The 27,642-nt window shown below is 46.6% G+C and overlaps 1 protein-coding gene across 1 annotated transcript in view; it reads left to right on the top strand.

Annotated features, from left to right (window-relative positions):
• Positions 1 to 27,195, top strand: part of BABAM1 (BRISC and BRCA1 A complex member 1) — a 100,041-nt gene extending 72,846 nt beyond the window's left edge. The window contains exon 9 of the mRNA XM_082271005.1: positions 26,921 to 27,195. Within this exon, the coding sequence (XP_082127131.1) occupies positions 26,921 to 27,124 (204 nt within the window). The 3' untranslated portion in view covers positions 27,125 to 27,195. The remainder of the gene's footprint in view (positions 1 to 26,920) is intronic.
• The last annotated feature ends 447 nt before the right edge of the window (positions 27,196 to 27,642 follow it).

Below are 27,642 nucleotides of genomic sequence, written 5' to 3'. Positions count from 1 at the left end.
CATCAGACGATGCCATTACATCAACTTTATAATGTTTAGAAAAGGTATGCACCGACGACCAGGTAGCCGCCTTGCACACCTGGACCACTGACGCCTGATGGCGAAAGGCCCATGACGCACTAAGTGCCCGAGTGGAGTGCGCCTTAACAGGGAACGGGGGCTCCCGACCCTTAATAGAATAAGCCTGCACTACCGTCTGTCTGATCCATCTGGAAATGGTCGCGGCAGATGCAGGCAACCCCTTTTTGGGTCCATCTGGGATCACAAAAAGTGAATCCGTCTTGCGAAACGAGTCTGTCGTTTTCAAGTATACCCTGATTGCCCGGACCACATCCAAGGAGTGTAAAGCAAACTCCCGAGGATGACTGGGCTTAGGACACAGGGAAGGTAATACAATTTCTTCATTCAGATGAAATTCTGAAACCACTTTTGGTAGGAAGGATGGATTCGGACGAAGAACCACCTTATCTCTATGAACCACCAGATATGGTGAACGACAAGATAATGCGGCCAGTTCTGACACCCTGCGTGCAGAAGTAATAGCCACCAAGAAGGCCACCTTCTGGGACAACGTGGGTAGAGGAATCTCCCTAATATCTTCAAAGGGAGGTTTCTGAAGAACCGACAACACTAAATTAAGATCCCAGGGGGGTAACGGCGCGTGCACTGGCGGAGCCAGATGTCGCACCCCCTGGATGAAATTCCACACCAAGGAATGAGTAGCCAAAGGCTTCTGAAAGAAGATGGCTAATGCTGAGACCTGACCCTTGATAGTACTCAAGGCCAGTTTCTGCTCAACCCCTTGTTGCAGAAAAGCCAATATTCGACTAATCGAATAAGACCGAGGACGGAACCCCAAAGGTTCACACCATGCAATGTAGGACTTCCATGTGCGATGATAAATCTTTATGGAAGTCGCTTTCCTTGCTTCAACTAGAGTAGGAATAACTGAAGCTGACAAACCTTTGTCCTTCAGCACCTGGGTCTCAATAGCCAGGCCGTTAAAGCCAGCGATCGTAAAGCAGGATGGAAGATCGGTCCCTGAGACAGTAGATCCTCCCTGAGAGGAAGTCTCCATGGGACGTCTGCCACCAGTCTGACCATGTCGGCGTACCAAGCTCGACGAGGCCAGTCCGGAGCTACCAGGATTACTGGGATTCCTTCCTCCTCTATCCTGCGAAGAAGTCTTGGCAGTAACGCGAGAGGAGGGAAGGCATATATTAGCTGGTATTGCCCCCACGGGGCGATCAGTGCGTCTGCGGTTTCTGCTAGAGGATCGCGGGAGCGAGTCACGAATCTCTGAACTTTCCTGTTGAATCGTGATGCCAACAGATCCACATCCGGGGTGCCCCACCGTAGGCACAACTGGTGGAAAACGTCTGGATGGAGGGACCATTCCCCCTGATCCAGGGTCTGACGGCTGAGATAATCTGCCTGCCAATTCTCCACCCCCGGAATGAACAGCGCAGAGATTGCTGGAACAAATCGTTCCGCCCAGCGAAGAATGCAAGCCACTTCTTTGGCCGCTCGGACACTCTTGGTGCCCCCCTGGTGATTGACATAAGCCACGGCCGTGGCATTGTCCGACTGGATCCGAACCGGGCTGCCCTGGAGCTGCTCGGTCCAGTGAATCAGACAAAGTCTGATCGCTCTCAGTTCCAATACATTTATCGGTAACCTGGATTCTTCCGGGGACCAAAGTCCCTGGACAGATAACTGACCAAGAATTCCTCCCCATCCGGATAGACTGGCATCCGTGGTCACTATCGTCCAATATATTGGCAGAAATGACTTTCCCTGGCTGAGCATTGGAGACCGAAGCCACCAAACCAGAGACTCTCTGGTCTGTTTGCTCAATCGTATCTGATTGTCCAGGGATTCCGGATTCCGATTCCATCTGAGAAGAATCTCTTGCTGAAGAATTCGGGTATGGGACTGGGCAAATGGGACTGCTTCGAATGAAGCCACCATCAACCCCAGAACCCTCATGCAAGTCCGAAGGGAAGACCAGCTGTTGGACAGTAACAACTGGACTGCTGATTGAATCTTTCGGAGTTTCCCTACCGGAAGGAAAACTCTTGTCCTGACTGTGTCTAGAATTAGACCCAGATATTCGAGCCTCTGGGTGGGAACCAGAAATGACTTTTGCTGGTTCACCAGCCACCCGAATTCCTGTAAAGAAATCATAGTAATTTCTATGTTTTGTAGCAAGGTCTGAGGAGACTCTGCATGAAGCAGAAGATCGTCTAGGTAACCTAGAATCGATATACCTCTTTGGCGCAGAAGTGCCAACATTGGGGCCAACACCTTTGTGAAGACCCGCGGAGCCGTGGCGAGACCGAAAGGTAACGCCACAAACTGATAGTGGTTCTCCTCTACGGAAAAGCGTAGAAAACGCTGATGTCCTGCGAAAATGGGAATGTGAAGATAGGCGTCCTTGATGTCTATGGACGCTAGGACATCCCCTGGATGCAGGAAGGCTGCTACCGTGCGAATGGACTCCATTCTGAATCTTCTTATGTTGACGAAAGAATTGAGTGCTCTTAAGTCCAGAATTGGACGCACTTTGCCCTCTTTCCTGGGTATTGTAAACAGGTTTGAATAAAACCCTTGAAACCGTTCTGTCCAAGGAACGTGGACTACCACTCCTTGTTGTAGTAAATCTGTGACTGCTCTCCGCAGATCTTCTAAACGATCTGCGGATAGTCGGATATTGGAAGGGAAGAATCGCGCCGGTGGGAGAGATCGAAACTCGATCTTGTACCCTGACCTTATGACTTCGCAAACCCATTTGTCCGGGATTCTGGAAAGCCATGGATCCGGGAACCGGCGAAGACGTCCCCCCACCCCAGTTATGGGTGGGGGCGCACCTTCAGGCTTTGGATGGTTTATCTTCAGGTCTGGAGGGGGCGGGCTTTTGCTTGCCCGACCAACGACCCCTGACGCCTCCTGCAGGAGCTTTGGAGGACTTAGTTTTTTCACCCGCTGGACGAAAAAACCTCTTGTGAGCAGAAAAAGAAGGCCCTCGTCTTTGACGAGTTCCTCTACCTTTAAAATTTTGCGGTAAAAAGGTGCTTTTTCCACCGGTGAGATCCTTAATGATCTCATCTAAGTTGGATCCAAATAGACGCTCTCCTGAAAAGGGGATATTAGCCAATGCTTTTTTGGAACCTTGGTCGGCTAACCAACCTTTTAGCCACAGTGTACGCCTGAGAACCACTGCTGAGACTGATGCTCGCGCCATTAATGGAGTGGCGTCTAACGCCGCATCACATACAAACTGTAACCCCTGTATCATTTGTTCCAACAAATCTGATACCGCCTGAGGGACTTCTTCTAAGTCCCGGCGTAACCACTTGGTCCATTCAGTTACAGCCTGCGAAACCAGACCAATAGCAATTATTGGTCTGAAAGCTGATCCAATCAAGGAAAACATGGTGCGAGACATAGCTTCTATCTTGCAATCCACTGGATCTTTAAAAGACGGAGCGTCTTCTAAAGGAATAACCGTGGCTTTATTCAATCTAGCAATAGGTGAATCCACCACAGGTGGTTCTGTCCATTTCTTAATAAGGGTTTCCTCAAACGGATAACGCCTGTCAATGCGTTTAGAAATATTAAAAGTGCGTTTTGGCAGACGCCATTCTTCTTCGATTGGATTGCCAAAACATTTGGGCAATGGAAAAACCTTCGCCACTTTGATGCGTTTTTTAGTCCCAAAAGGGATCTCAGTTTCAGCTATTTCTGATGGAATACCCTGTAACCTTAAGGTCTCTTGAACAGATACAATGAGTGCGTTTACCAACGCTTCCTCTCGGGCTATGGCGGATGCCGAAACATCCTCCTCACTGTCTGAAGAGACAGGACCCGAGACACCAATACCAGATGAAGTACCTGCAACTGCAGAAATAGGCTCAGAGTCTGAATCCGAGGTTTCAGATAATTAGGGGTTAGGCGGGGGTCGCTTTCTTGCGCCCTGTCCCTGACAAGCCACTTCCACCCGGGACACAAAAGTTTCCATAATAGCTGACAAAGATTCAATTGTCAATGGGGTGCTGGAGGATCCCGCAGACCCCTCGAGGGGATCCGGAGGAGATACATGAGTGGCAGGGTCCATGTTAATTCAGGACACCTTTGCCAGCAAAACAAAAAAACTTTTTCCTTTTTTTTTTTTTGTGTGTCTCCCCCTAGCGCAATAGCGCCCCTCAGAGTACCTGCTTCTCGATCCCAGAGAGAGAGAGAGGGACCCCCAAGGCTCACCAACCGATGCAGTGCAGTTTCCAACAAACTGCAGTCAGCGTCTGTCTTACACAGACTGGAAGGAGCTGTTTGCTTTTTCCCGGGCAGAAGGCGTGGCTCCGCCCCCTGTGTACGCCTTCCGGCGTTCCCAGCCCTCCACGAGGTAGCTGGGCTCACAAAACATGGCCGCCCCCATAGAAGAGACATAAGACTCCAAAAACATGGCGGCCGGCGTGACCTGAGGACATACATGCATTCGGTCTACGGCAAAATGGCGGCGGACCGCCGATATCGTCTTCCCAGCACATCCACCTGCACTCTGCTAAGAGGTGACATATGGATCTACAGAGATACACTGCACATAAGGTAGGATTATACCTCCTATGTCTGCTGTAATGTTACAGTCTGCTGGGTAGAGTGTTAGCTCTTGAACCAAGTCCACTTCCCACAAACACATACTGTATTACAAGGGGGACTTGTAAGTATCAGATATATACTGACCATATATGGAGGGGCCCATAATATATACTGCCTCATAATGAGGAAAAAAGGGAACGTTTACTCACCATACCGAACCGACAGGCACCCTCTCTTCACAATACCCTCTCCACCGGGGTGGGGGTTTGTGGACGCCTCGACTCTCTGGTACCTGGCGTCCAAGCGAGACTTTTAACTCGCAACGTCAGTCCCTTCACTGGGACTCCGTCGAGGCCGACCCAGCGCGGAGCTCTGGTCTGCACGCGCTCGTAGGCAGAAACCGGGGTGACCACTGGATCTCAACATCCAGCCCGTCGCCCGGCCCCGCATACTTACTTGAATATGTCGCGGCCGACCAAGCGCAATGCCATGGTCTGCGCGCGCTCGTAGGCCGGCTGGGGTGACCACAAGTGTCGCCCAGTCCGGCATTTTTGCTTGAAGATCTCACAGGAAAAAACACTGGAGAAAACTACCTAAAAAATGTCTTTTTCTTAAAGAAAAAAAGTCTTGCCAGGACCAAAAGATCCCAGCAAGGAACTTAGGTCCTTACTCCTGACTAGACAGAAAAAAACTGATTCCCTGTAGCAGAGAGAGGGAGGATATACCCTCAGGGACTGCCCCTAAGGTGGAGCCAGAACGTTTTGTCTTTCTGCCTAGTCCTACTCCTGCGGAGACAACATAACCCAGCTCTTGAGAATCAAGAAGACTACGTCTGTCAATGAGCGATAGAGAAATAGGGTTCTCCTCCGTTCAAAAAAACTGAACTGACAAAAAACGGATGTCAGAGGATGATCATCCGATGACATCCGTATTTACATAGAGATACATTATGTCCGTTTTTCATCCGCAAACGGATGGGATGAAAAACGGATATACGGAACGCCCGTGTGAAAGAGCCCTTACTGAGTTGGAAAAAAAAATCACCCTCTTCCTAAAATAAAAAGGACTTGTAAACTCAATCAGGTGTAGCTAATCACCTTCTCAATGGCACACAGAGCCATTTGACTTTCAGCTGTGATCAACTGTGGTCATTTTCTTTAGCTCAGCAAAAAAAGAGCTTTACTGGAGCATTTCATTCCCTGGTAATGCAACTGAAGCAAACAATCCACTATGGGTGGCAAGACACTGTAAAAAGAACTCTATTATTAAGTGGAAGGTATTTGGTACAACATAGACCCTGGAATGTTTGGGTAGGACTTCTTGTACCAACAAAAAAGGCACAATCCCCAGGTGCAGACAATAAAAAAGATGAAGTCTCTCAAGAACTCCCCTACGGTAGAGGTATGGGGAGGTAGGGTATTTTAGTGTGCCAAAGAGTAACAGAAAAACATACAAGCATGTACAAAACTGGGATTTTTTACTTCCCGTAAAATCTTTTTCTCTGATGTTCATGGATGGACACAACTCCTGTCATTCTTGGCCATTGATTATACTGCTGCCTACAGGAGTAGGACACTAGGCAGAAAAAAACTTCTGGCTACACCCATGGGCAGTCCCAGGGGGTATACTCCCTCTCCCTACTGTAGTCACTCAGTTTTGTTACAAGCAGTGTCAGGAGAATTATAACTCCACAGAGGGGGGGGGGGTGCTGTGTTCATCAATGAACATCAGAGAAATGGAGTTTAGGGAAAGTCAAAAATCCAATTTTCTCTTTTGTTCATTGACGGACACAGCTCCTGTCATTCTTGACCATTGGGACATCCCAAAGCAGTGTTCAACATGAGGGGTGAGGAACAGCAAAAAAATTCCCAAGGCTAAACATTAGCCAACCAGGCAACAGGGGCTCAGCCAAAACAACTGGAGCCCACCTGAAAAAAACAATACACCCTCAAAGAGGATCAAGTCCTCTTAAAAAGCAGCCTGCAAAACCTTGCGGCCAAAGGAAGCATCCGCAGATGCCAACACATCCACTTTATAAAACTTTGTAAAAGTGTGCACCGACGACCAGGTGGACACCTTGCAAACCTGGGCCACGGATGCCTGATTACGGAAGGCCCAGGCGGCACCAAGCGCCCTAGTAGAGTGCGTCTTGACAGCAAAAGGAGGCGCCTGACCCCTGATGGAATAGGCCTGAACCGCCGTCTGTCTGATCCATCTGGAAATGGTCACAGAGGAAGCAGACAACCCTTTGAAAGGTCTATCCATGAGCACAAATAGAGAGTCTGACTTCCTGAAAGACTCGGTAGCTGCCAAGTACACCCTAATTGCCCGGACCATATCCAAGGCATGCAAAGCAATTTCCTTCAGATGTTTAGGCTTGGGACACAGGGAAGGCAACACAGTGTCTTCATTCAAATAAAAGTCAGAGACCACCTTTGGAAGGAAGGAAGGAACGAACAGGGGCGAAGCACCACCTTATCCTTGTAAATCACCAGATAAGGTGAACAACAGGATAACGCCTCCAGTTCCGACATCCTGTGCGCAAGCATTGAACTTATTCTCTCTTGAGAGGAGACGCTTGAGAGCAATGTTCAAATACCGTACTGGCAACCCTAGCATAGGGAACAAACTTTTCAGTGAAAGGGAATATAAAAAGACACGTGGCTATTCACTAAAATTAGAAGAGAAGTGGTTGAACATTAAACTGCGTAAAGGGTTCTTTACCGTCGGAGCAGTAAGGATGTGGAATTCTCTTCCACAAGCATTGGTATCAGAAGGGATATTAAATGGGTACCTTAACGACCATAACATAAATGGGTAAACTATGTACTATTGACAGCACACACACGCTCATCATAGGTTGGACTGGTTTCTTTTTTCAACCTCCCTAACTATGTAACTATGAGTAAATACAAAAAAGCAAAAACTTTGTCAGTCTTCATTTCAGGCTACAAAGCAACAAAATAGGATTATTTTAAAGGGGATAATTATTTTCTATACCCACTGTGTATATGTGTGTGTGTGTGTGTGTGTTTTTCTATATATTATTAAAGTGTAGTAAAAATGGCAGACCATGTCTGTGTAGGAGTTATTTGTTGCCCAGAATGTGGATTGGGGCAGTCATGGGCATTGCCTGGTGTGGAAAATAGAAGCTGATCATAAAAATTCCTCAGTTGGGCCTGATGCTAGTGCTGTGGAAAAGACCAGGTGGGTCCGTAGCCTGGCCACCCCAGTCCCCAGATCTACCTCTCCAGGATACCAGGCTCATGATAGAAGGGCTGGGAAGCCTCATAGGAAGAGGTTGTACAAATAGTTTTTAAATAACTTTGAGGGTGAACAGATATTTGTCTCTGAATCAGGAAGAGAAAGTAAATCTCCTCCATGGGACACAGAAAGCAAATAACCTAATAGGGTAAGTTTTTACTCCTCACAACTCTATCCCCATTAAAAAAAAAAAAAAAAAAAAACAGCTTTGGCTATACTTAAAATTGTATAGTGGATTTATTATTTTGTTCATGGCTGCTCCAGATGAGTTTACCTCTTGACTAATCCCCATACACACTAATCAATTGGGTGCCAGACCAGCTTGCATGCTGTGCACTATAATGTAAGAAGGTCCGGATGGCTGCACTCCAAAAATCCGCTTTATTGATAGTAAAAGACAAAATGACAGGTGGTTAACAGATGGAGCAGGAGACAAACAGGTAGATGCGTTTCACACTATTGCCAGCGCTTAGTGATTACCTTATGACTATGAGGGTAATGACTAAGTGCTGCCAATATTGTGAAACGCGTCTACCTGTTTGTCTCCTGCTCCATCTGTTAGCCACCTGTCATTTGGTCTTTTACTATCAATAAAGAAGATTTTTGAAGTGTAGCCGTCCATACTTTTATACTTTAAAAGATTTATTATTTATTATGGTTCATTATTTCAACCATTCCAGCTGGTTTTACTAAAAGCAACTCGAGCTTACAGCCAGCCGCCTGTGGACATTCTCTCAGCTCATCCCTTTTTGACTACATTGGACTTACTGGAATAGCACATGGCGCCTGACTGTTGTATCACCCTTAATATTGCTTGATTACGACAATTAAAAATAATTTCCCAAGAGCTAGCACCTTTATTGAAAAAAATAGTTCTAACCTTAATCCAAACCCTAGTTCTGCCCAAAAAAACAATAAAACTAGCCTTTATTCAAACCTGGCCAAAAACTGTCTAGTTTGTATCCAAACCATATGCCAGCCAAATAACTAATTATTGTCCAAACTCTAAAAAACCACTAGTTCTAGCCTTAACCCAAGCCTGGCCCAAAAAATCGTGTTCTAGCTTTAACAACACCCTAGTCAAGAACACTAATTCTAACCTTAAAGTGGAAGTAAACCCTCCTTTCATTTTCGGCCAAGGAAGCTGCCATCTTGGCCGTTGTTTATTCTGCAACTGCCATGAGATTGCACATGTGTTCTGTTACAACACTAGCCACTGGATGGTTGGACAGTTTGGTTGAGAGCACAACCAATGTGACCGCTAGCATTTCTGGTATACCCAGAATGTTAACTGTTTATTGAAACAATGAAATCAATGGGTTTACTTCCGCTTTAATACAAACCTTAGCCTGGTCCAGGAACATTTGTTCTGGCCTTAATCCAAACTAGCACCAGAAACCTTAGTTCTAGCTTGAATTAAAACTAAGCTAAAAAACATTAGTTTTAGCCTTAGGACCCATCCAAACCACAACATACCTCCCAACTTTTTGAGATGTAGAACGAGGGACACCTATTAGCAAAAGTAAGTAGGCATAGGAAACTCCCCCTGCCATGTCCCCTTAACCACTTTAAGACCGGGCCTATTTTTGACACTTGGTGTTTACAAGCTAAAATCATTTTTTTTTTTTTTTTTGCTAGAAAACTACTTGGAACCCCCAAACATTTATATATATATATATATAATATATATATTTTAGTAGAGACCCTAGAGAATAAAATGGAGATTGTTGCAATATTTTTTATCACACCGTATTTGCACAGCGGTCTTCCAAACGCAATTTTTGTGGACAAAATTTAACTTTCTCTGTCGCTCATTGACAGACGCAGGACTGATATCTTGATATCCATAGGGTTATACTGCCCCCTACAGGAGTAGGACACTAGGCAGGAAAAAAGTTCTGGCCACACCCATGGGCAGTCCCAGGGGGTATATCCTCTCTCTCCATCCCATAGGATGTCAGTTTTTTTTCTGCCTAGTCAGGAGTAAGGACCTAAGTTCCTTGCTGGGATCTCTGGTCCTGGCAAGCTTTTTTAGATAAATCTTTTTTTAGTTAGCTTTTTTCTCCAGTTGTTCCTGTGAGATCTTCAAGCAATTATGCCAGATCTGGGCGACGGGCTGGATGTTGAGATCCAGTGGTCACCCCAGCCGGCCTACGAGCGCGTGCAGGCCCTAGCTCCGCGCTGGGTCGGCCGCGACATAGTCCCGCTGGACGGGGACTGGCCCGCGGGTTAAACGTCCCGCCGAGTCGCATACAACCGGTCGATGGCCGAGTCGCAGCGTCTCCTTTGGCCGACACACCCCCCCCCCCACTGGGCGGCGAGGGGTTTTGTCTGGAGTGGCTCTGTTCCGGTATGGTGAGTAAATGTTTCCCCCCTGCTCCTCATGGCTGACTCTGGGGTGGACCCAGGCCCCTCCTTGGGACGGTCAGACCCACACTAATCTGGGTTCCCCTCTGTTCCCCTGTGCACCCTCCCCCTGTGGTGTCCCTCTCCCCCCTCCCTTCCCCCCTACGGGGGGGTGTTTGTGTGTGTGGGGTGGCTAGCCCTTCATGCAAACCGCTAAGGGGGCGGGGGGTCCCGAGTGCGGACGGCTGTTGTGCGGGGGGCTTCCTCCCTGGCTTCCCAGGGCCTACCTGCCGATCGATTGTCTGTTAGTAGATGTGGGGACCCCCCTTCCCGCCGCAGCGCTCCACAGGACTTCCTTGTCATGTAGACAACGCTGAGAGCAGTCCTGTTGCACTCTGGTGCATCGTGTGGTGAGCCTTTTGGGGGTCTCTCTCTCTCTGCGGGGGTCTCGAGGCACGCTGTCTCATTGAGGGGCGCTGTAGCGCTGGGTGACATTTCTAAAAAAAAAAATAAAAAATATTTTATTTTTTTTTTAATTTTGTCATACTTTGCTGACTGGTTCCCCTGGTGTTACCATGGACCCTGCTGCACATGTGTTACCACCTGATCCCCTCGAAGTGGCCGCAGGGCTCTCTGATTCTCCGCTCACCATTGATGCGCTTCGGCGGTCCTGGAGTAATTTGTGTCCCGGGTGGAGGTGGCCTGTCAGGGACGGGGGGCTAAAAAGCGACCCCCGCCTACCCCTGTCTCGTCTGATGCCTCAGATTCTGATTCTTAGCCAGTCGCTGCTGCTGCGGGTTCCTCCTCTGGGGCTGCTGTCTCGCGCCCCGTCTCCTCTGATAGTGAGGATGACCTCTCTGCCTCCGCCATAGCGCAAGACAAGGCACTAGTGGACGCACTGATTGTGTCTGTCCGGGAGACCCTAAAACTGGAGGTTGCACCTGCGGATGCAGCTCATACGGAAGTTGCCTTTGGCACTCGCAAGCCCTCCAGGGTGGCGAAGGTGTTTCCCTTTCCCAAATGCTTTGACGATATCATTAAGAAGGAGTGGGTCCGTCCAAAACAACCCCCAGGGATGCCGAAACGGATTGCTAGGCGCTACCCGTTTGAAGAGTCCCTCCTTAAAAAATGGACAGTGCCACCTTTGTTGGATCCGCTGGTTTCCTACCATTGCTCTGGTTTCACAGACGTTGACGGAATGGGCCAAGCTGTTACGCCATGATCTGGAGGGGAAAAGTCTCCCCCCTGCCGTGGCGGAGTTGCTGGAGCAAATGGTGCAGGGGCTACAGTTTGTTTGTAACGTCGCACTGGACGCTGCTCCATTGCTGGGGCGTGTGTCGATCTCGACGGTGGTCCTCCGGCGCATGCTATGGTTGAAGTGCTGGTCGGAGGATCAGGCTTCCAAAAAAGCATTGACTGATCTCCCTTTTCAGGGGGATCGCCTGTTTGGTGCTACCTTGGATGAGATTATCAAGGATCTCACTAGGGGCAAGAGCACCTTTCTACCACAGGCTAATAAGGGTAAGAAACCTTGTCGCAGACAGGGACCTTCCTTTTCAGCTCACAAGAAGTTTTTTCGCTGTTCCGGGGCGGGCGACAAGGCGAAGCCCTCCAAAGCCCCCCCCCCCGGGGGGTTTCAAGAGACCCTGGTCTGGTAAGCAAAAATACGGTCCTTCCAGACCTGAGGATAAGACCGCTTCAGCCTGAAGGTGCCCCCCCACCCATATCAGGGGTGGGGGGGTGTCTTCGCCGGTTCCCGGACCCGTGGCTCTCCAGGATTCAAGACAAATGGGTTCACAAGGTCATACGGTCGGAATACAAGATCGAGTTTTGATCGCTTCCACCGGTGCGGTTCTTCCCTTCCAATATGCGACTGTCCCCGAATCGCCTAACGGCTCTGTTGGGGGCAGTGCAGGACTTGATGCAACAAGGAGTGGAGTCCATTCGCACAGTGGTGCCCTCCCTGCATCAGGGGGATTTTCTGGCGTCCATAGACATCAAGGATGCCTATCTTCATGTTCCCATTTACGCAGGACACCAGCGGTTTCTGTGCTTTGCTGTGGGAGAGGACCATTATCAGTTTGTGGCGTTACCCTTTGGTCTCGCTTCTGCTCCCCGGGTTTTCACAAAGGTTTTGGCCCCAGTTCTAGTGCTATTGCGGCTGCGGGGCATATCGGTCCTGGGCTACCTGGACGACCTCCTCCTTGGTACGGAGTCTCCGCAGGCTCAGTTTTATACGCGGACTCTCCAAAAGGAGATTCTTCTCAAATGGAACCGGAATCCCGATTCCCTGGACAATCGGATCCGGCTGAGCGAGCAGACCAGGGAGTCTCTGGCTGCTAAGGGGCTCTGGTCCCTGGAAGAATCCAGGTGGCCGATAAATGTGTTGGAACTGAGAGCGATCAGGTTTTGCCTGGTTCACTGGATCGAGCATCTTCAGGGCTACCCGGTTCGGATTCAGTCGGACAATGCCACGGCCGTGGCTTATGTCCATCACCAGGGGGGCACCAAGAGTGCTCTGGCGGCCGTAGAAGTGGCCGGCATTCTTCATTGGGCGGAACGTTTTTTTTCCGGCTCTTTCCGCAGTTCACATTCCGGGCATGGAAAATTGGCAGGCGGACTTTCTCAGCCGTCAGACCTTGGATCAAGGGGAATGGTCTTCGTCCAGAGGTGTTTCACCATTTGTGTCTTCATTGGGGCACCCCGGACGTGGATCTGTTGGCATCTCGGCTCAACAGGAAGGTGCAGAGGTTTGCAGCCCGCTCCCGCGATCCTCGGGCGGACGCCGCAGACGCGCTGGTTGCTCCGTGGGGGCAGTATCAGCTGCTGTATGCCTTTCCTCCTCTCAAGTTGCTGCCGAAACTTCTTCGCAGGATAGAGGCGGAGGAAATTCCAGTCATCCTTGTGGCTCCGGACTGGCCTCGTCGGGCCTGGTACGCCGACTTGGTCAGGCTGGTCGCGGACGCTCCTTGGCGACTTCCTCTCAGGCAGGATCTGCTGTCTCAGGGACCGATCTTCCATCCTGCTTTACGATCGCTGGCTTTGACGGCTTGGCTGTTGAGAGCCAGGTGCTGAAGGACAGGGGTTTGTCTGTTTCAGTTATTTCTACTCTGATTAAAGCGAAGAAAGTGACTTCCAGAAAGATCTATCATCGCACATGGAAGTCTTATATCGCGTGGTGTGAGTCCCTCGGGGTTCCTCCACGTTCTTACTCGGTGGCTCGGATATTGGCCTTCCTGCAACGGGGGGTTGAGCAGAAGCTGGCCTTGAGCACTATCAAGGGTCAGGGTTCACCATTGGCGATCTTCTTCCAGAGGCCACTGGCTACTCATTCTTTGGTGCGGAACTTCATCCAGGGGGTGTGGCACCTGGTTCCTCCGGTGCGCGCGCCCTTGCCGCCCTGGGATCCTAATTTGGTGTTGTCGGTTCTCCAGAAACCTCTCTTTGAAAATATTAGGGAGATTCCCTTGCTTACCTTATCCCAGAAGGTGGCCTTTTAGGTGGCTATCACTTCTGCACGCAGGGTGTCGAAACTGGCTGCGTTGTCCTGTCGTTCCCCCATATCTGGTGGTTCTTCGTCCGAATCCATCCTTCCTAAGGTGGTTTCCGACTTTCACTTGAATGAGGATATTGTGTTACCTTCCCTGTGTCCTAAGCCCAGTCATCCTCGGGAGTTTGCGTTACACTCCTTGGATGTCGTTCGGGCGATCAGGGTGCACTTGGCTACTACTGACTCTTTTCGTAAGGCTGATTCACTTTTTGTGATCACGGATGGCCCTAGAAAGGGGTTGCCTGCGTCTGCCGTGACTATCTCCAGATGGATCAGACAGACGGTGGTGCAGGCTTATTCTATTAAGGGTCGGGTTCCTCCGTTCCCTGTTAAGGCGCACTCTACTCGGGCTCTTAGTGCTTCCTGGGCCTTCAGCCATCAGGCGTCGGTGCTTCAGGTTTGCAAGGCGGCTACCTGGTCGTCGGTTCATACCTTTACAAAATTTTAAAAGGTTGATGTGCTGGCATCGGCGGATGCCTCTTTTGGCCGCAAGGTTTTGCAGGCCGCTGTTTGAGGGGACCTTTGGTCTACCTCGGGGGTTTTGTTTTTTCAGGTGGGTCTCATCTGCTTAGTTCAATGAGTCCTCTGTTTTTCTGGTTGGCTCTGTTTTGGCCTTCTGGATTGGATTTTATTTCTATTATCTCACCCCTCATTTATGGCACTGCTTTGGGACGTCCCTACGGATATCAAGATATCAGTCCTGCGTCTGTCAATGAGCGACAGAGAAAACTGGATTTTTGACTTACCGTAAAATCCTTTTCTCTTAAGCTCATTGACAGACGCAGTACCCGCCCCTCTATTTTGAGTTGGGTTGGTATGAGTCTCTGACACTGCTTTGTTACATAACTGACATCCTATGCAGGGAGAGAGAGGATATACCCCCTGGGACTGACCATGGGTGTGGCCAGAACTTTTTTCCTGCCTAGTGTCCTACTCCTGTAGGGGGCAGTATAACCCTACGGATATCAAGATATCAGTCCTGCGTCTGTCAATGAGCTTAAGAGAAAAGGATTTTACGGTAAGTCGAAAATCCAGTTTTTTTTAATTAAAAAATAAATAAGAAAACAGTAAAAAAAAATTCCATAATGTGAAAGATAACGTTACGCCGAGTAAATAGATAACCAACATGTCATGCTTCAAAATTGTGCACGCTCCGCGGAATGGCGACAAACTTTGGTACTTAAAAATCCCCATAAGCGACGAAAATTTCTACAGGTTACCAGCTTAGAGTTACAGAGGAGGTCTAGGGCTCAAATTATTGCTCTCACTGTAAGAATCGCGGCGATAGCTCACGTGTGGTTTGAACACCGTTCACATATGTGGGCGGGACTTCTGTATGCGTTCGCTTCTGCGCGCGAGCTAACGGGGACAGGGAGCGTAAATTTTTTTTTTTCCTATTTATTTTATTATTTTTTATTTTTACACCATTTAAAAAAAAGTAAAAAATGTGAGCTTTTTTTATTACTATTACTACGAATATAAACCTCCCTTGTAAAAGAAATAGGCATGACAGGTCCTCTTTATTGTGAGATCTTGGGTCAAAAAGACCTCAGACCTCACAACTACACTAAAAAAGAAAAAAAAAATTGGGAAAAAATCGGCCCTTTAAACCGGTTGCTAGGCAACAACATTTGACGTCGCTCCAGTCCCCCAAGACCATAGAGTTGAGTGAGGGCCATCTTGCCCACACTCGACTTCCTGTCTCAGAGGATCCGGGACCGGATTGTTTTCCCCGCTGCGGGAGGGGGGGGCACCTCTTCTGCCGCACCGTAAGGGTGATGCCGCGGCAAATCCGCCATGGGGACAACCCTTATCTGAAAGACAACCGCCCGCCGTTTAAAAACAATACCGGGGTTATGGCAGCTATCTGCTGCCATAACCCCGGTATTTAGCTTTAATAGACCAATGTAAATAGTCGTTAGGCGGTCGGTAAGTGGTTTAAAGGAGAATTCTACAAAAAAAAATTATTAGTTAAACCCAAGTACTTTTGTTTACCACTACTTTTCCTTTTTATTTGCTTTTGAAATTTACAAATGCAGCAATTTAGAAATTGGATGACCGGTTTAGCACCAGAAAACCCTTATTGAAAGTGCATTGTATATACAACTATAAAGATCTGACTAAAACGAGGAACAATTGAGGAGAGCGAGGAGGGACTTGGTTCCAAATCAGGGACAGTCCTTCAAAATCTGGGACAGTCCTTCAAAATCAGGGACAGTTGGAGCTTTACCACAGTGCATCCATTAGTGCATGCATAATAAGCTGGCATGCATTTTAATTTGCACTGTGCTGCAATGCATGTTTTAACCCTCTTTTTATACAGTATATATAAGGGGGGAAGGGCGGGACTTTAAATGAAGCGCACGGTGGGATTGGCCGTGCGCCTCCATCCCTAATATCAATTGAGACAATACAAAAAGGTTGGGACTTTGAATGAGAGACATGACTTGGTAAAAAATTGTATTGCATTTATTGATACATATAAGGGTAAACATGATGTAATACAAATATAAACTGGGATGATATGGTATTGAATGATAAAATAAATAATAATTCACCCCAACAAAGGCAATCTCAAAAGAACCAGCAAAACAATGAGACAATGGTAACAGAGTAATAAAATGACATCATAACATCCATAGACTGACGCGTTTCGTGGACTACATTCGCCACTTCCTCAGAGTCGGTGTATGATTTAGATCTATAAAAGTAAATAAGTATATACATATAGGTACATTGTATTGGATGGTAGTTTGAAAATTGGGGGAGAAGGGGAGACAGGGGGATGGGAAACAAAGTCCCCATGGTCCCAAAACTTACACAGTGGCTCCAACAGTAACTGGTCCTGGAGGTGGGGGCATCGACCCAAATGTCTCCCCCGGGAGCTGAGGGCACGTGGGGCCCGCGGATGAGACGAAGGTGTCACATACAAGAAAGGATATGAGTAGGTTTTATTGAAATGTTGCAGAGTAGTCAGAGTATATCTATGTAGAGTGAGTAACAATAATAATAATAGTAAGTAATTGTATATTCTATAAAGAACATAGTGTTACTCAACTGATGTGTATGGTAAAGGGAAGGTGACGAGGTGATGTGGGCATAGAGAAATGAGTGGGGTGGAGTGAGGGGATATGGATGTGATAAGGAGGTAAGCTGTTGAGGAAAGATAAAATGATCGTAAGTATGGTAGGAGTATTACTAAGTAGCCAGAGTGTGTCTATATAGAATGAGTAGAAATGTTGGCAATAGTGAGTAAGTATATACTATATAGAGGTCATGATGCTACTTAAATGGTATGTATAATAAGGGAAAAATGAGAAAGTAATGTGAAACCTGAGAAAATAATGAATGAGGTGGAGTGGGGGTGGGTATGTGATTAGATGGGCTAGTTAAGAAAAGATGAGGTGATGTAAAAGTGGGCTAGTGAAATTGTGAATGAGATGAAAGAGGTTTAAATAAGGTCGGATGCAACCGACTAACAGCTGTGCCTGAATTATAAAAAGTGTAATGGTGAACGAGTGAGAGAAGGGGGTGACGAAGGAAGAAAATGTAAGAGGTAAGTTGAAATAACCTGAAAAAGAATGGATCCAGAAGGAGGAAGAGAATGTGACACAGTATCGCCATAGCCCGCCGACCATCAAGCGCCCAGCCTCACGAGGTGCACAGACATGGAGCCGCAGAACGGAGGCAGACGCCATGCCATCCTGCGGACTTCCTCTTATGCACCAGATGGAACAACAGCCATCGGCGTGCGGCGCCTGTTGACGCCACACGTCGGCGCAGAGCGTGACGCCGATGTGCGTCGGGACCGCCCACCCGATCCGCCGCGCTCATGAGAGCATAGGGGGAAGGGGAGGGCACCCGTCACACATCGCAGCTCCCGAGGAAAGCCAGGGGGAAAGCCACCACCGCCAGCCAGCAAAGTGGGAGCAAACTGGATAGTAAAATATATAGCCACATATCAGCCAGTGAAAGATCAAATATGTATCCAATATTTGGAGTATGTATGTAAAAATATAATAATATAACACGGGTTAATACATGCACTGTGCTGCAATGCATGTTTTAACCCTCTTTTTATACAGTACATCTATGCTTTTACAATGTGCTGGGCAAAAATACAAATTGTCCTACAATTTTTCAGCGCACACCAACACAGAACATTGTTTTGAGTTAAAACAATACTGAATATGGCTATTTGCCTTTACTTTGCATTTTGCATTTAGACAGTGTTGGGCAACACTAGTTTTAGCGTAAATTCAAACCCTAGCCTGGCCAAAAACCACTAGTTCTCACCTTAACCCAAACAGGGTTTAGAAACACTAATTATAGCCTTAACACACCTTAGCCTAGCCTGCAAACCCTAGTTCTACTGTATGTACAGTAAAGGCTTGTAGTTGGCCACATTAATCTGGGCTTGTCTTGTTTGAACAAACCCCAGCACTAGTTATAGTTAAGACATTTTAAGCATTTTAAAATAAAGCCCATGAGCAAAAGATTAAAGTTAAATAACCTGAGAGAATAAAGTAAATAGATTTTTACTTGCACCACTGACCCACAGAATCCAGAGATGTAGCTCTAGCAGCAGATGTTTGGTTTTGGTTAGCTCTAGCAGCAGATGTTTGGTTTTGGTTAAGACGTTACCAGCCAAGGCTAATGTCAAACATATATTGTGCATATGTTTATGGCAAGCTTGACAATATAATTTTACTCAACAATTTTTCTCTATCGTTCATTGACAGATGCAGCTCCATATTATTCTTAACCATTGGGTTATGCTGCCATCTACAGGAGTAGGACACTAGGCAGGAAAAAACGTTACCACGCCTATGGGGCATGAAGGCATACACTCACTCACTTTGCTATAGGATTCAGTTTGTTTCTGCCTAGTTTAGGAGTAGGACCTAGCTCCCAGCTGGGACTTTGGTCTTAGCTTGTTTTTTTATTTTAAAGGGAACCTTTGTTAAAATTTAAATTTTTTAGCTAGTTATGTTCCTGAGAGAACTACAAATCAACAGCCGGACTGGGTTTCGGACTGGATATCGTAGAACCTTAAGGTCCCCCCAGTCCGGCCAGTGAGCATGTGCTGGTTATAGCCCCACGCTAGGCCTCGCCACAACAGAGCCCCAATAGACGGGGGCTGGCCCGCGAGTGAAACACCTCGCTGGAAAGTACACGACCTGGTTTGGCCTAAGTCGCAGCGTGCCCCTTGGCCGTCAGCACCCCCACCCTGAGTGGAGAGGTAGTCTGTCTGGAGTGGCACCCACCCGATTGTCGTTGGTATGGTTGGTACGGTTGTGCTGTCCAGGCTGTCCAGATCTCACACGGGGGTCTTTGAGCAAGTTCCCGGCCACCTGGGGGTTAGTGACTGGGGCAGGGATGTCCTTTGGACTCCCTGCGGTGGTTATAGGGTTGGGGGAGTGGATGTTTCTTCATCCGTGGGTCTGCGCCTCACGTTTCTGGGTCGGGCCGAAAATTTAGTCCGCGGCTTTGCAGCCTACTTGCAGCTATCCGTGTACCTGACCGAGCTAACCGAGATGAGGTGCCTGACTAAGCTGACTGACGGATGCCTAATGCGGCGGGATCAGGCCAAACTTTGAGGACCCGGCTTGCAGCCTACTGGCGGCTGACGGAGCTGGCTGTCTGACTGATTGACCAAGCTGTCCGTGCGACTGACTAGGCTGTCCAAGCTCCTAACCAAGCTGTCCGAGCTGCTGATCAAGCTGACAGTGGACTCGTGACTCAATCGGGCCCCAAATTTAGGCAGTGGCTTTGCGGCCTACTTGCGGCTGGCTTTCCAAGCTGCTGACCAGGCTGTTTGAGCTGCTGACCAGGGTGATAGAGCAGCGCATGGGTTTCTGCCCTCAATCCACCCCCCACCAGGGGTGTGGACATTGACTGCCTGGCGCCCCCCTTGAACAGGGTGCCGTAGATGCATTGTTGTTTGGGGTACTCTGCCTGTGCGTCTGCATCATGGCGGGCCCCCTCTTCCCCTTTATAGGGGCAATGTCCTTTTTATGTCATTTATGGTGGGCGACCCTTAGGTCTAATAGGGGTCTTTTTGTGGAACTTAAGCCAGCGTCTCCTTGGGGGACTGTGGTCAGCGACCTCCCCTGCTTGTTATGTTCTCAGGGCGAGCTTGGCATATAGCGACACTACCTCCACGCACTTTGGGTGCTCTGCGGTCAGGATGATTCCTTTTTTTACTGCGCATGCAAGGGCGCTGGTGGATGCACCGATTGTATCGGTGCAGAACATTTTTAACATGGGGGGGGGTGCCGGTCTCCTCGGGGGCCCGCAGATCCCCTAAAAGCATCAAAGGTACTCCCTTTTCCCGCCTACTGTGAAAAAATTGTCGCGAGTCAGTGGAGTTGTTCTAAACACAATAATGGTAACCACGCATGGTGTGGCTAAAAGGCTGGTCTGCGGACCAGGCTTCTAAAAATGCTTTATCAGATTTCCCCTTTATGGGGGACCACCTTTTTTGGTCTTTGTTGGATGAACTGATCAAAGGACTTGCAGGTGGGAAGAGTACTCTTCTTCCTCTATCTGCTAATAGCAAGTCACCACGTAATAGACAGGGCCCTTATATTTCAGCACACAGACGGCCCCTTCATGCCTTCGGCACGCAGGAGAAAGTACCTAAGCCATTTAGGTCATCTGGGGGTTCCAAGAAGACGTAGTCGGGTAAACCAAGAACAGGCCCCTCCAGATCTGCGGACAAATCTCCGTCTGCATGAAGGGACGCCCTCACCCTTACCTGGGGTGAGGGGACATCTTAGTTTTCTGACTGGAACCAGGGACCTCCTTGATTCATGACAAATGGGCCCACGAGCTGCTCCGATCGGGTTACAAGATCAAATTCAGGTCCTGACCGTCAGACAGATTCTTCCCTTCCAATGTACGCCTATCTTCAGATTGGTTAAGGGATCTACGAGGGGCGGTACAAGATCTGCTGTCGCAAAGGGTGATTATGTCGGTTCCCTCTCGGGAACTCTTTCAAGGGTTTTATTCAAACCTGTTTACTGTTCCCAGGAAAAAAGGGAAAGTGCGTCCAATTCTGGACCTCAAGGCTCTGAATCGCTTTGTACGGGTTCAGAGATTTCAAATTGAGTCCATTCGCATGGTAGTGGCATTCCTACACCAAGGGGACTTTTTGGCCTCTATCGATATCAAGGACGCATATTGGCATTACTGTGACAGCGAGGGATTGCAGTACTAGGGTACCTGGAAGATCTTCTTTTAAGAGCAGACTCCCACTCAGTTCTGGTTGGTGATCTGTCAATCACTGTACGGACTCTGCAAAAGTTCAGTTGGACCACCAATTTCAGAAAATCTGCTCTGGTCCCAGCCTCCAAAATGTTTTTTCTGGGACTGACTCTGGACTCTGTAAGGGTGTTTCTTCCCCGGAAAAGCTGCAAAAGTTGCAGAGGGCGATTCAGTTGCTGTTATCCAACACTCTGTCCTCATTGTGGACTTGCATGCAAGCTCTAGGCCTGATGGTGTCTACCTTAAGGGTGGTTCCATTGCTCAGTTCCACACAAGACCTCTGCAAAGGGTTATTCTTGTCAAGTGGAACAAGGATCCAAAATCTTTGGACAATGCAAGAAGTGCTCTTCTGTGGTGGCTCTGTTCCTTGGCCCTGCGTCAGGGCAAGCTCTTCATTCCATTTTATTGGACTGTGGTATCCACGGATGCCAGCCTGTCCAACTGGGGGGGGGTTCTTGGAAAATTGTGTGTCCGGGGGACCCGGACTCTAAAGATTCCAGACTTCCGACCGATATTCTGGAACTCAGAGCGATAAAGCTTTGCTTGAGTCACTGCACAAATCATCTGCAGGGTTGTCCAGTTCGGTTTCAATCAGACAATGCCACTGCTGTAGTTTACGTCCATTATCAAGGGGGCACCAAGAGTGTCCTGGTGGCCCGAGAAGTGGCCGAGATCCTAATTTGGGCAGTGCATATACCCCCGTAGTGGAGAACTGGCAGGCGGATTACTTGAGTTGTTAGGTGTTGGATCAGGGGGAATGGTCCCTGCACCCGGAGGTGTTTCACCTTTTGTGTGTCCGGTGGGGGACAGAAGTTTCTGTAGACCTGTTAGTTTCCCGGCTCAACGAGAAGGTACAGAAGTTTCTGGACGATGCCACAGATGCATGGTGGCTTCTTCGGGTCAGTATCGGCTGATCTATACATTTCATCCACTGAAACTTCTGCCGAGGCTTTTGTGCTGAATAGAGGTGGAAGGGATTAAGGTCATTCTGGTGGCCCCAGACTGGCCTCTCTGGTCTTGTTATGCAGGTCTGGTAAGGTTGGTCGCCGATGCTCCTTGGAGACTTCCTCTCAGGGAAGATCTGTTGTCCCAAGGTGCCGATCTTCCATCCTGCTTTACAGTCGCTGGCTTTAACGGCGTGGCTGTTGAAAGCCAGTTATTGAAGGATAGGGGTCTTTCTGACTCAGTGATTCCTACACTGTTGAAGGCTAGAAAATCTACCTCAAGGAAGATTTATCATCGAACAATGAAATTGTAAATCTCATGGTGCGAATCGATTAAGGTGCATTCGCCCTCCTTTTCAGTGGCTAGGATATTGGCTTTCCTCCAAAGAGGGGTTGAGCAGCGGTTGGACTTGGGTACTAATTGAAGGCCAGCTGTCAGCTTTGGCGGTGTTTTTTCAACATCCTTTAGCTACGCATTCTTTGATTCACACTTTTATCCAGGCAGTTCGTCATGTGGCTCCTCCGATACGGTCCCCGTTACCTCCATGGGATCTTAACTTGGTACTGTCTGTTCTTCAATAACCTCCCTTTGAAAACTTAGGGAGATTCCTCTGCTTATACTGTAACAGAAGGGTGCCTTTTTGGTGGCTATTACCTCTGCCCGCAGAGTGTCTGAATTGGCGGCGCCATCCTGCCCTTTTCCTTCTCCGGTGGTACACCGTGATTAAGTGGTACTTTGACCTAATCAGTCCTTTCTTCCCAAGGTGGTTTCTGATTTCCATGGAATGAAGACATTGTGCTGCCTTCATTCTGTCCTAAACCCAAGCATCCCAAGGAAATCGCCTTGCATTATTTTGCTGCTGTTTGGGCAATTAGGGTTTGCCTGGCAGTCTTTCAGGAAATCAGACTCTCTTTTTGTCCTCACGGGAGGACCTCGGAAGGGAGTGGCTGCGTCTGCTGCGACCATATCCAGATGGATCAGGCAGACGGTTGTACAGGCATATTCACTTAAGGGTCAGGTTCCACCTTTCCCTGTGAAGGTGCATTTTGCTAGGGCGCTGAGTGCCTCTTGAGCCTTTCGCCATCAGGCATCAGTAATACAAGTTTTCAAGGCGACAACTTGGTCGTCTGTGCACATGTTCACTAAATTCTATAAAGTAGATGTGTTGGCATCCTTGGATGCTTCTTTTGGCTGCAAGGTTTTGCAGGCTGCTGTTTAAAAGATACATTTTTCTCTTTGAGGGTGTATTTGTTTCTATGTGAGCTCCAGTTGTTCCTGGTTGAGCTCCATGTTACCTGGTTGGCTAAGTTTAGCCTTTGGGGAATTGCGTTCTTTTCTGTGTTGTTTTCCCACCACTCATGCTAATACTGCTTTGGGACGTCCCAATAGTTAAAAAGAATATGGTGCTGCGTCTGTCAATGAACAATAGAGAAAACTGGATTTTGAATTACCGTAAAATCCTTTTCTCTGAAGTTTGACAGACGCAGCACCCGACCCTCTATTTCTTAGTGGGTTGGGACACTGCTTGCAACAAAACTGAATCCTATAGCAGAGTGAGTGGGTGTATGCCTTCAGAGACTGCCCCATAGGCGTGGTAACGTTTTTGCTGTCTAGTGTCCTACTCCTGTAGGGAGCAGCATAACCCAATGGTTAAGAACAATATGGAGCTGCGTCTGTCAATGAACTTCAGAGAAAAGGATTAAACGGTAAGTAAAAAAATCCATTTTTTTTTGGGAGTGAACAAATATAAATAAAAGAAAAAAACTACTACTACTGCAGTATGAAATAGACTAGCAGGGTCTCTACATTTTGTACACACACGCTCTCTATCCACCTCTCCATCCCTCTCATTAGTCCTTTGCTAATGTACTAATGGTTTTATATACACTCACTGGCCACTTTATTAGGTACACCTGTTCAGTTGCTTGGTAACACAAATTTCTAACCAGCCAATCACATGGTAGCAACCCAATGCATTTAGGCATCTAGACATAGTGAAGATGACTTGCTGAAGTTCAAACCACATCAGAATGGGGGAAAAGGATATTTAAGTGACTTTGAACGTGGCATAGTTGTTGGTGCTAGACAGGCTGTTCTGGGTATTTCAAAAACTGCTGATCTACTGGGATATTCACGCATAACCATCATTAGGGTTTACAGAGAATGGGCTGAAAAAGAGAAAATATCCACTGAGTGGCAGTTGTGTGGACAAAAATGCCTTGTTGATGTCCGAGGTGAATGGGCAGAGGTGATAGAAAGGCAACAGTATCTCAAATAACCACTCATTACAACCAAGGTATGCAGAATACAATCTCTGAATGCACAACACATCGAACCTTGAAGCAGATGGGCTACAGCATCAGAAGACCACACTGGGTGCCACTCCTGTCAGATAAGAAGAGGAAATAGAGGCTACAATTTGCATAGGCTTGAGTCTCGATTTCAGCTGTGAGATTTAGATGAGACAACATGTAAGCATGGGTCCATCCTGCCTTGTATCAACGGTTCAGGCTGGTGGGGGATATTTTCTTGGCATACTTTGGGCCCCTTAGTACCAATTGAGCATCACCTAAATGCCACGGCCTACCTGAGTATTGTTGGTTACCATGTTTATCCCTTTATAACTACAGTGTACCTATCTTCTGATGGCTACTTCCAGCAGGGTAATGCACCATGTCACAAAGCTCAAATCATCTCAACGTGGTTTCTTGAACATGACAATGAGATCACTGTACTCCAATAGCCCCCACAACCACCAGATCTCAATCCAATAGAGCACCTTTGGGATGTGGTGGAATGGGAGATTCACATCATTGATGTGTAGCCGACAAATCTGCTGCAACTGCATGATGCTATCATATCAATATGTTTCAAAAACCTTGTTGAATCTATGCCACGATGAATTAAGGCAGTTCTGAAGGCAAAAGGGGGGTCCAACCCAGTACTAGCAAGGTGTACTTAATGAAGTGCCTGGTGAGTGTATAAGATATCCCTTTGCCTTTGGCTAGCACTACATACAAAATAGTCTTAGTCAACCAGTCCTTCATAATAAAGAAAAATCAGGATAATAGTTCCTAAAGTAAGTAGGTTCTACGTTTGATCCAAACAGTGTAATTTATTAAAAAATTCTCTTTATAGTTACATAGTTAGTCAGGTTGAAAAAAGACACAAGTCCATCTGGTTCAACCAAAAAAAAAAAAAAAAACAGTAAAGAAAACCCAGCCATACAATCCCATATACACAATCCTATACCCACAGCTGATCCAGGGGATCAAACCCCAGCAAAGCATGATCCAATTTGCTACAGCAGGGGAAACAATTTCTTCCTGATCACCCGAGAGGCAATCGGATATTCCCTGCATCAACTTTACCTATAAATATTAGTACCCACTTCTATTAAGTATACCCAGGAAAGAATCCAGGCCTTTTTTAAAGCAATCTAGTGAGCTAGCCAGAACCACCTCTATTCCACATTTTCACAGCTCTTACTATGAAGAAACCTTTCCGTACTTCATAATTGCAGCAATTTCACTTTTTTAAAGGGGGAGGGTGAAGGTTATACTGTTATTCATTGTGTGTATACCTTTTCAAAACTAGTACCTACTTTCTTTAGGAATTCTCTTCCTGATTTTCCTTTATTTGTGGTTTTGATGGGGTACTTGATCCACACCCCTAAATTATTCAGTAGACTTTAAATTTTTTCTTCACACATATTCAGATTAGAATATTAATATATGTTTTCATATTTGATGGTTTTGGTGTTTTTGTTTTTTAACCCTTTCTCTAAGAGGAAATTTGTAAACTGTGATTTAGGTCACTCTCCACCCCTTATTACTAGCATTGTAGTTATTGTGTTTTTACAGAAATTATTTTTGGGATAAAAAGGGTGGAGGTTATAATTCATGGTATGTATACCTTTTGGCTTTAGCGGTAAGCAGACTTGTATAAAGTACTCGAAATTTCTACTTGAGTAAAAGTACAAGTGCTCGATCAAAAAGTGACTTGAGTAGAAGTGGAAGTGCTCACAGAAAAAGTTACTTAAGTAGAAGTACTAAAGTATTTTTTTTACTTAAGTATTGCAAGTAGTTTTTTCAAAAAATTTGCTACTTAAGTACTAAAAGTAAAAAGTACCAGTAGTTTTGAAAAAAATTTTCTACTCAAGTACTGAAAGTAGAAGTACAAGTACTGTGTTATGTAGTTATTAAAGAAAGAAGTCAAAAGTTTGAACATCATATTGTTTTTTATTATTTCAAATGATTTATTCAAATGATTAACCTGTGTTTGTTAGTAGTTTCTTGATGCACTTTAAGCGCTGTAGCACCATTTATTTGTTTGTTTCATATTTTCTTTTTATTGGAAAGATTTGGTATAGCAGCTTTTATTATACACAGCCTTTATTTTCGTATGCGCTGATTTACAAATGACATTATACACATTTTTTTGAGCTTTATGCAACCTGCCATCTACTGTTCTGGCAGTGGTAATTTTTTTTAAAAGTAACGAGTAACTATGCAGCGCAAAAAAAAATACTTGAGTAGAAGTATCGAAATCATCGAAAAAATGTAGTGAAGTAAAAGTAGAAGTAGGAGAAAAAAATTCTACTCTAGGAAAGTACAGATACCGCATTTCGGTACTTAAGTACAGTACTTAAGTAGTTCTACTTCGTTACTATACATCTCTGGCGGTAAGTAAAATTGGTGCAATTATGAATGTCTATAAAGAGAATTTTTAAATAGCTACACTGGATCAAAATGAACACCTACATTCTTTAGGAACTCTTTTCCTGATTTTTCTTTATTTGTGGCTTTGATAGGGTACTTTTTCCACACCTCTAAATTCTTCTTTGGGTGAATCAGTAGACTTTTAAAATTTTCCTCACACATATTTGGGTTAGAATATGATTATATTTTTTCGGTCCCTCACAATATCATTTTTTTCCCTTTTTATTAGGATGTGTTTGGATTCTTTAGTAGCTTGGACCCTAAAGGCACTAGCTACAAATACGAGGTTTCGATAACAGGATCTGCTCTGGAACTTCACAACTGTATGGCGAGATTGCTTGCACATCCTCTTCAACGCCCATTCCAGAGTCATGCTTCCTACAGCCTTTTAGAGGAAGAAGAAGAGAGCACAGAGGGGGAGGTTACTGTCTGAAGCATCGGAACATCTTAAGCAAACTAATTATTATTGGCTATCATTATTTCATGTTAGTGCTAAAACATTCAAAATAAAATTGCATACTTTTTATATTTATTTGCATTTTGAGTGGTGTTTGTTGTAACATTTGGGACTTGCTTTGCTGCATAAGAGATCCTTGTCTTAATTTTTTTCCAAATGCCCAACCTTTGTCAGGTGTAAATGCTGCCTGTGTCTATCAGGTTTTAACTGATGCACAGTGGGTGTTCCAATAGAGAAGTATTTTTTCTTCTTGCCAAACACTTGTCATCTGCACAAAAATGTAAAATTGCACAGCTGACCTTTTTAAATATCCACAATATAAAAAGCCGCATCTTAAATAACATAGTGGTTCTAAATGCTAGGTTTTTTTTTTGTTTTTTTTGTTTAATACATTCTCTGCATTTAGGGTAGAAATGTCTTTCTATGCCCCCTGTCCCCAAACACATAACTGCAGTCCCTTGTCACAGCTGCCAGGTCCTCATAATCTGTGCAGT

This window comes from Pelophylax lessonae, assembly GCF_965119305.1.
Source record: "Pelophylax lessonae genome assembly, chromosome: 1".
NCBI lineage: Eukaryota > Metazoa > Chordata > Amphibia > Anura > Ranidae > Pelophylax > Pelophylax lessonae.
The sequence above is the reverse complement of the archived record's forward strand: the minus strand, read 5'-3'. Positions and strand labels throughout refer to the sequence as shown.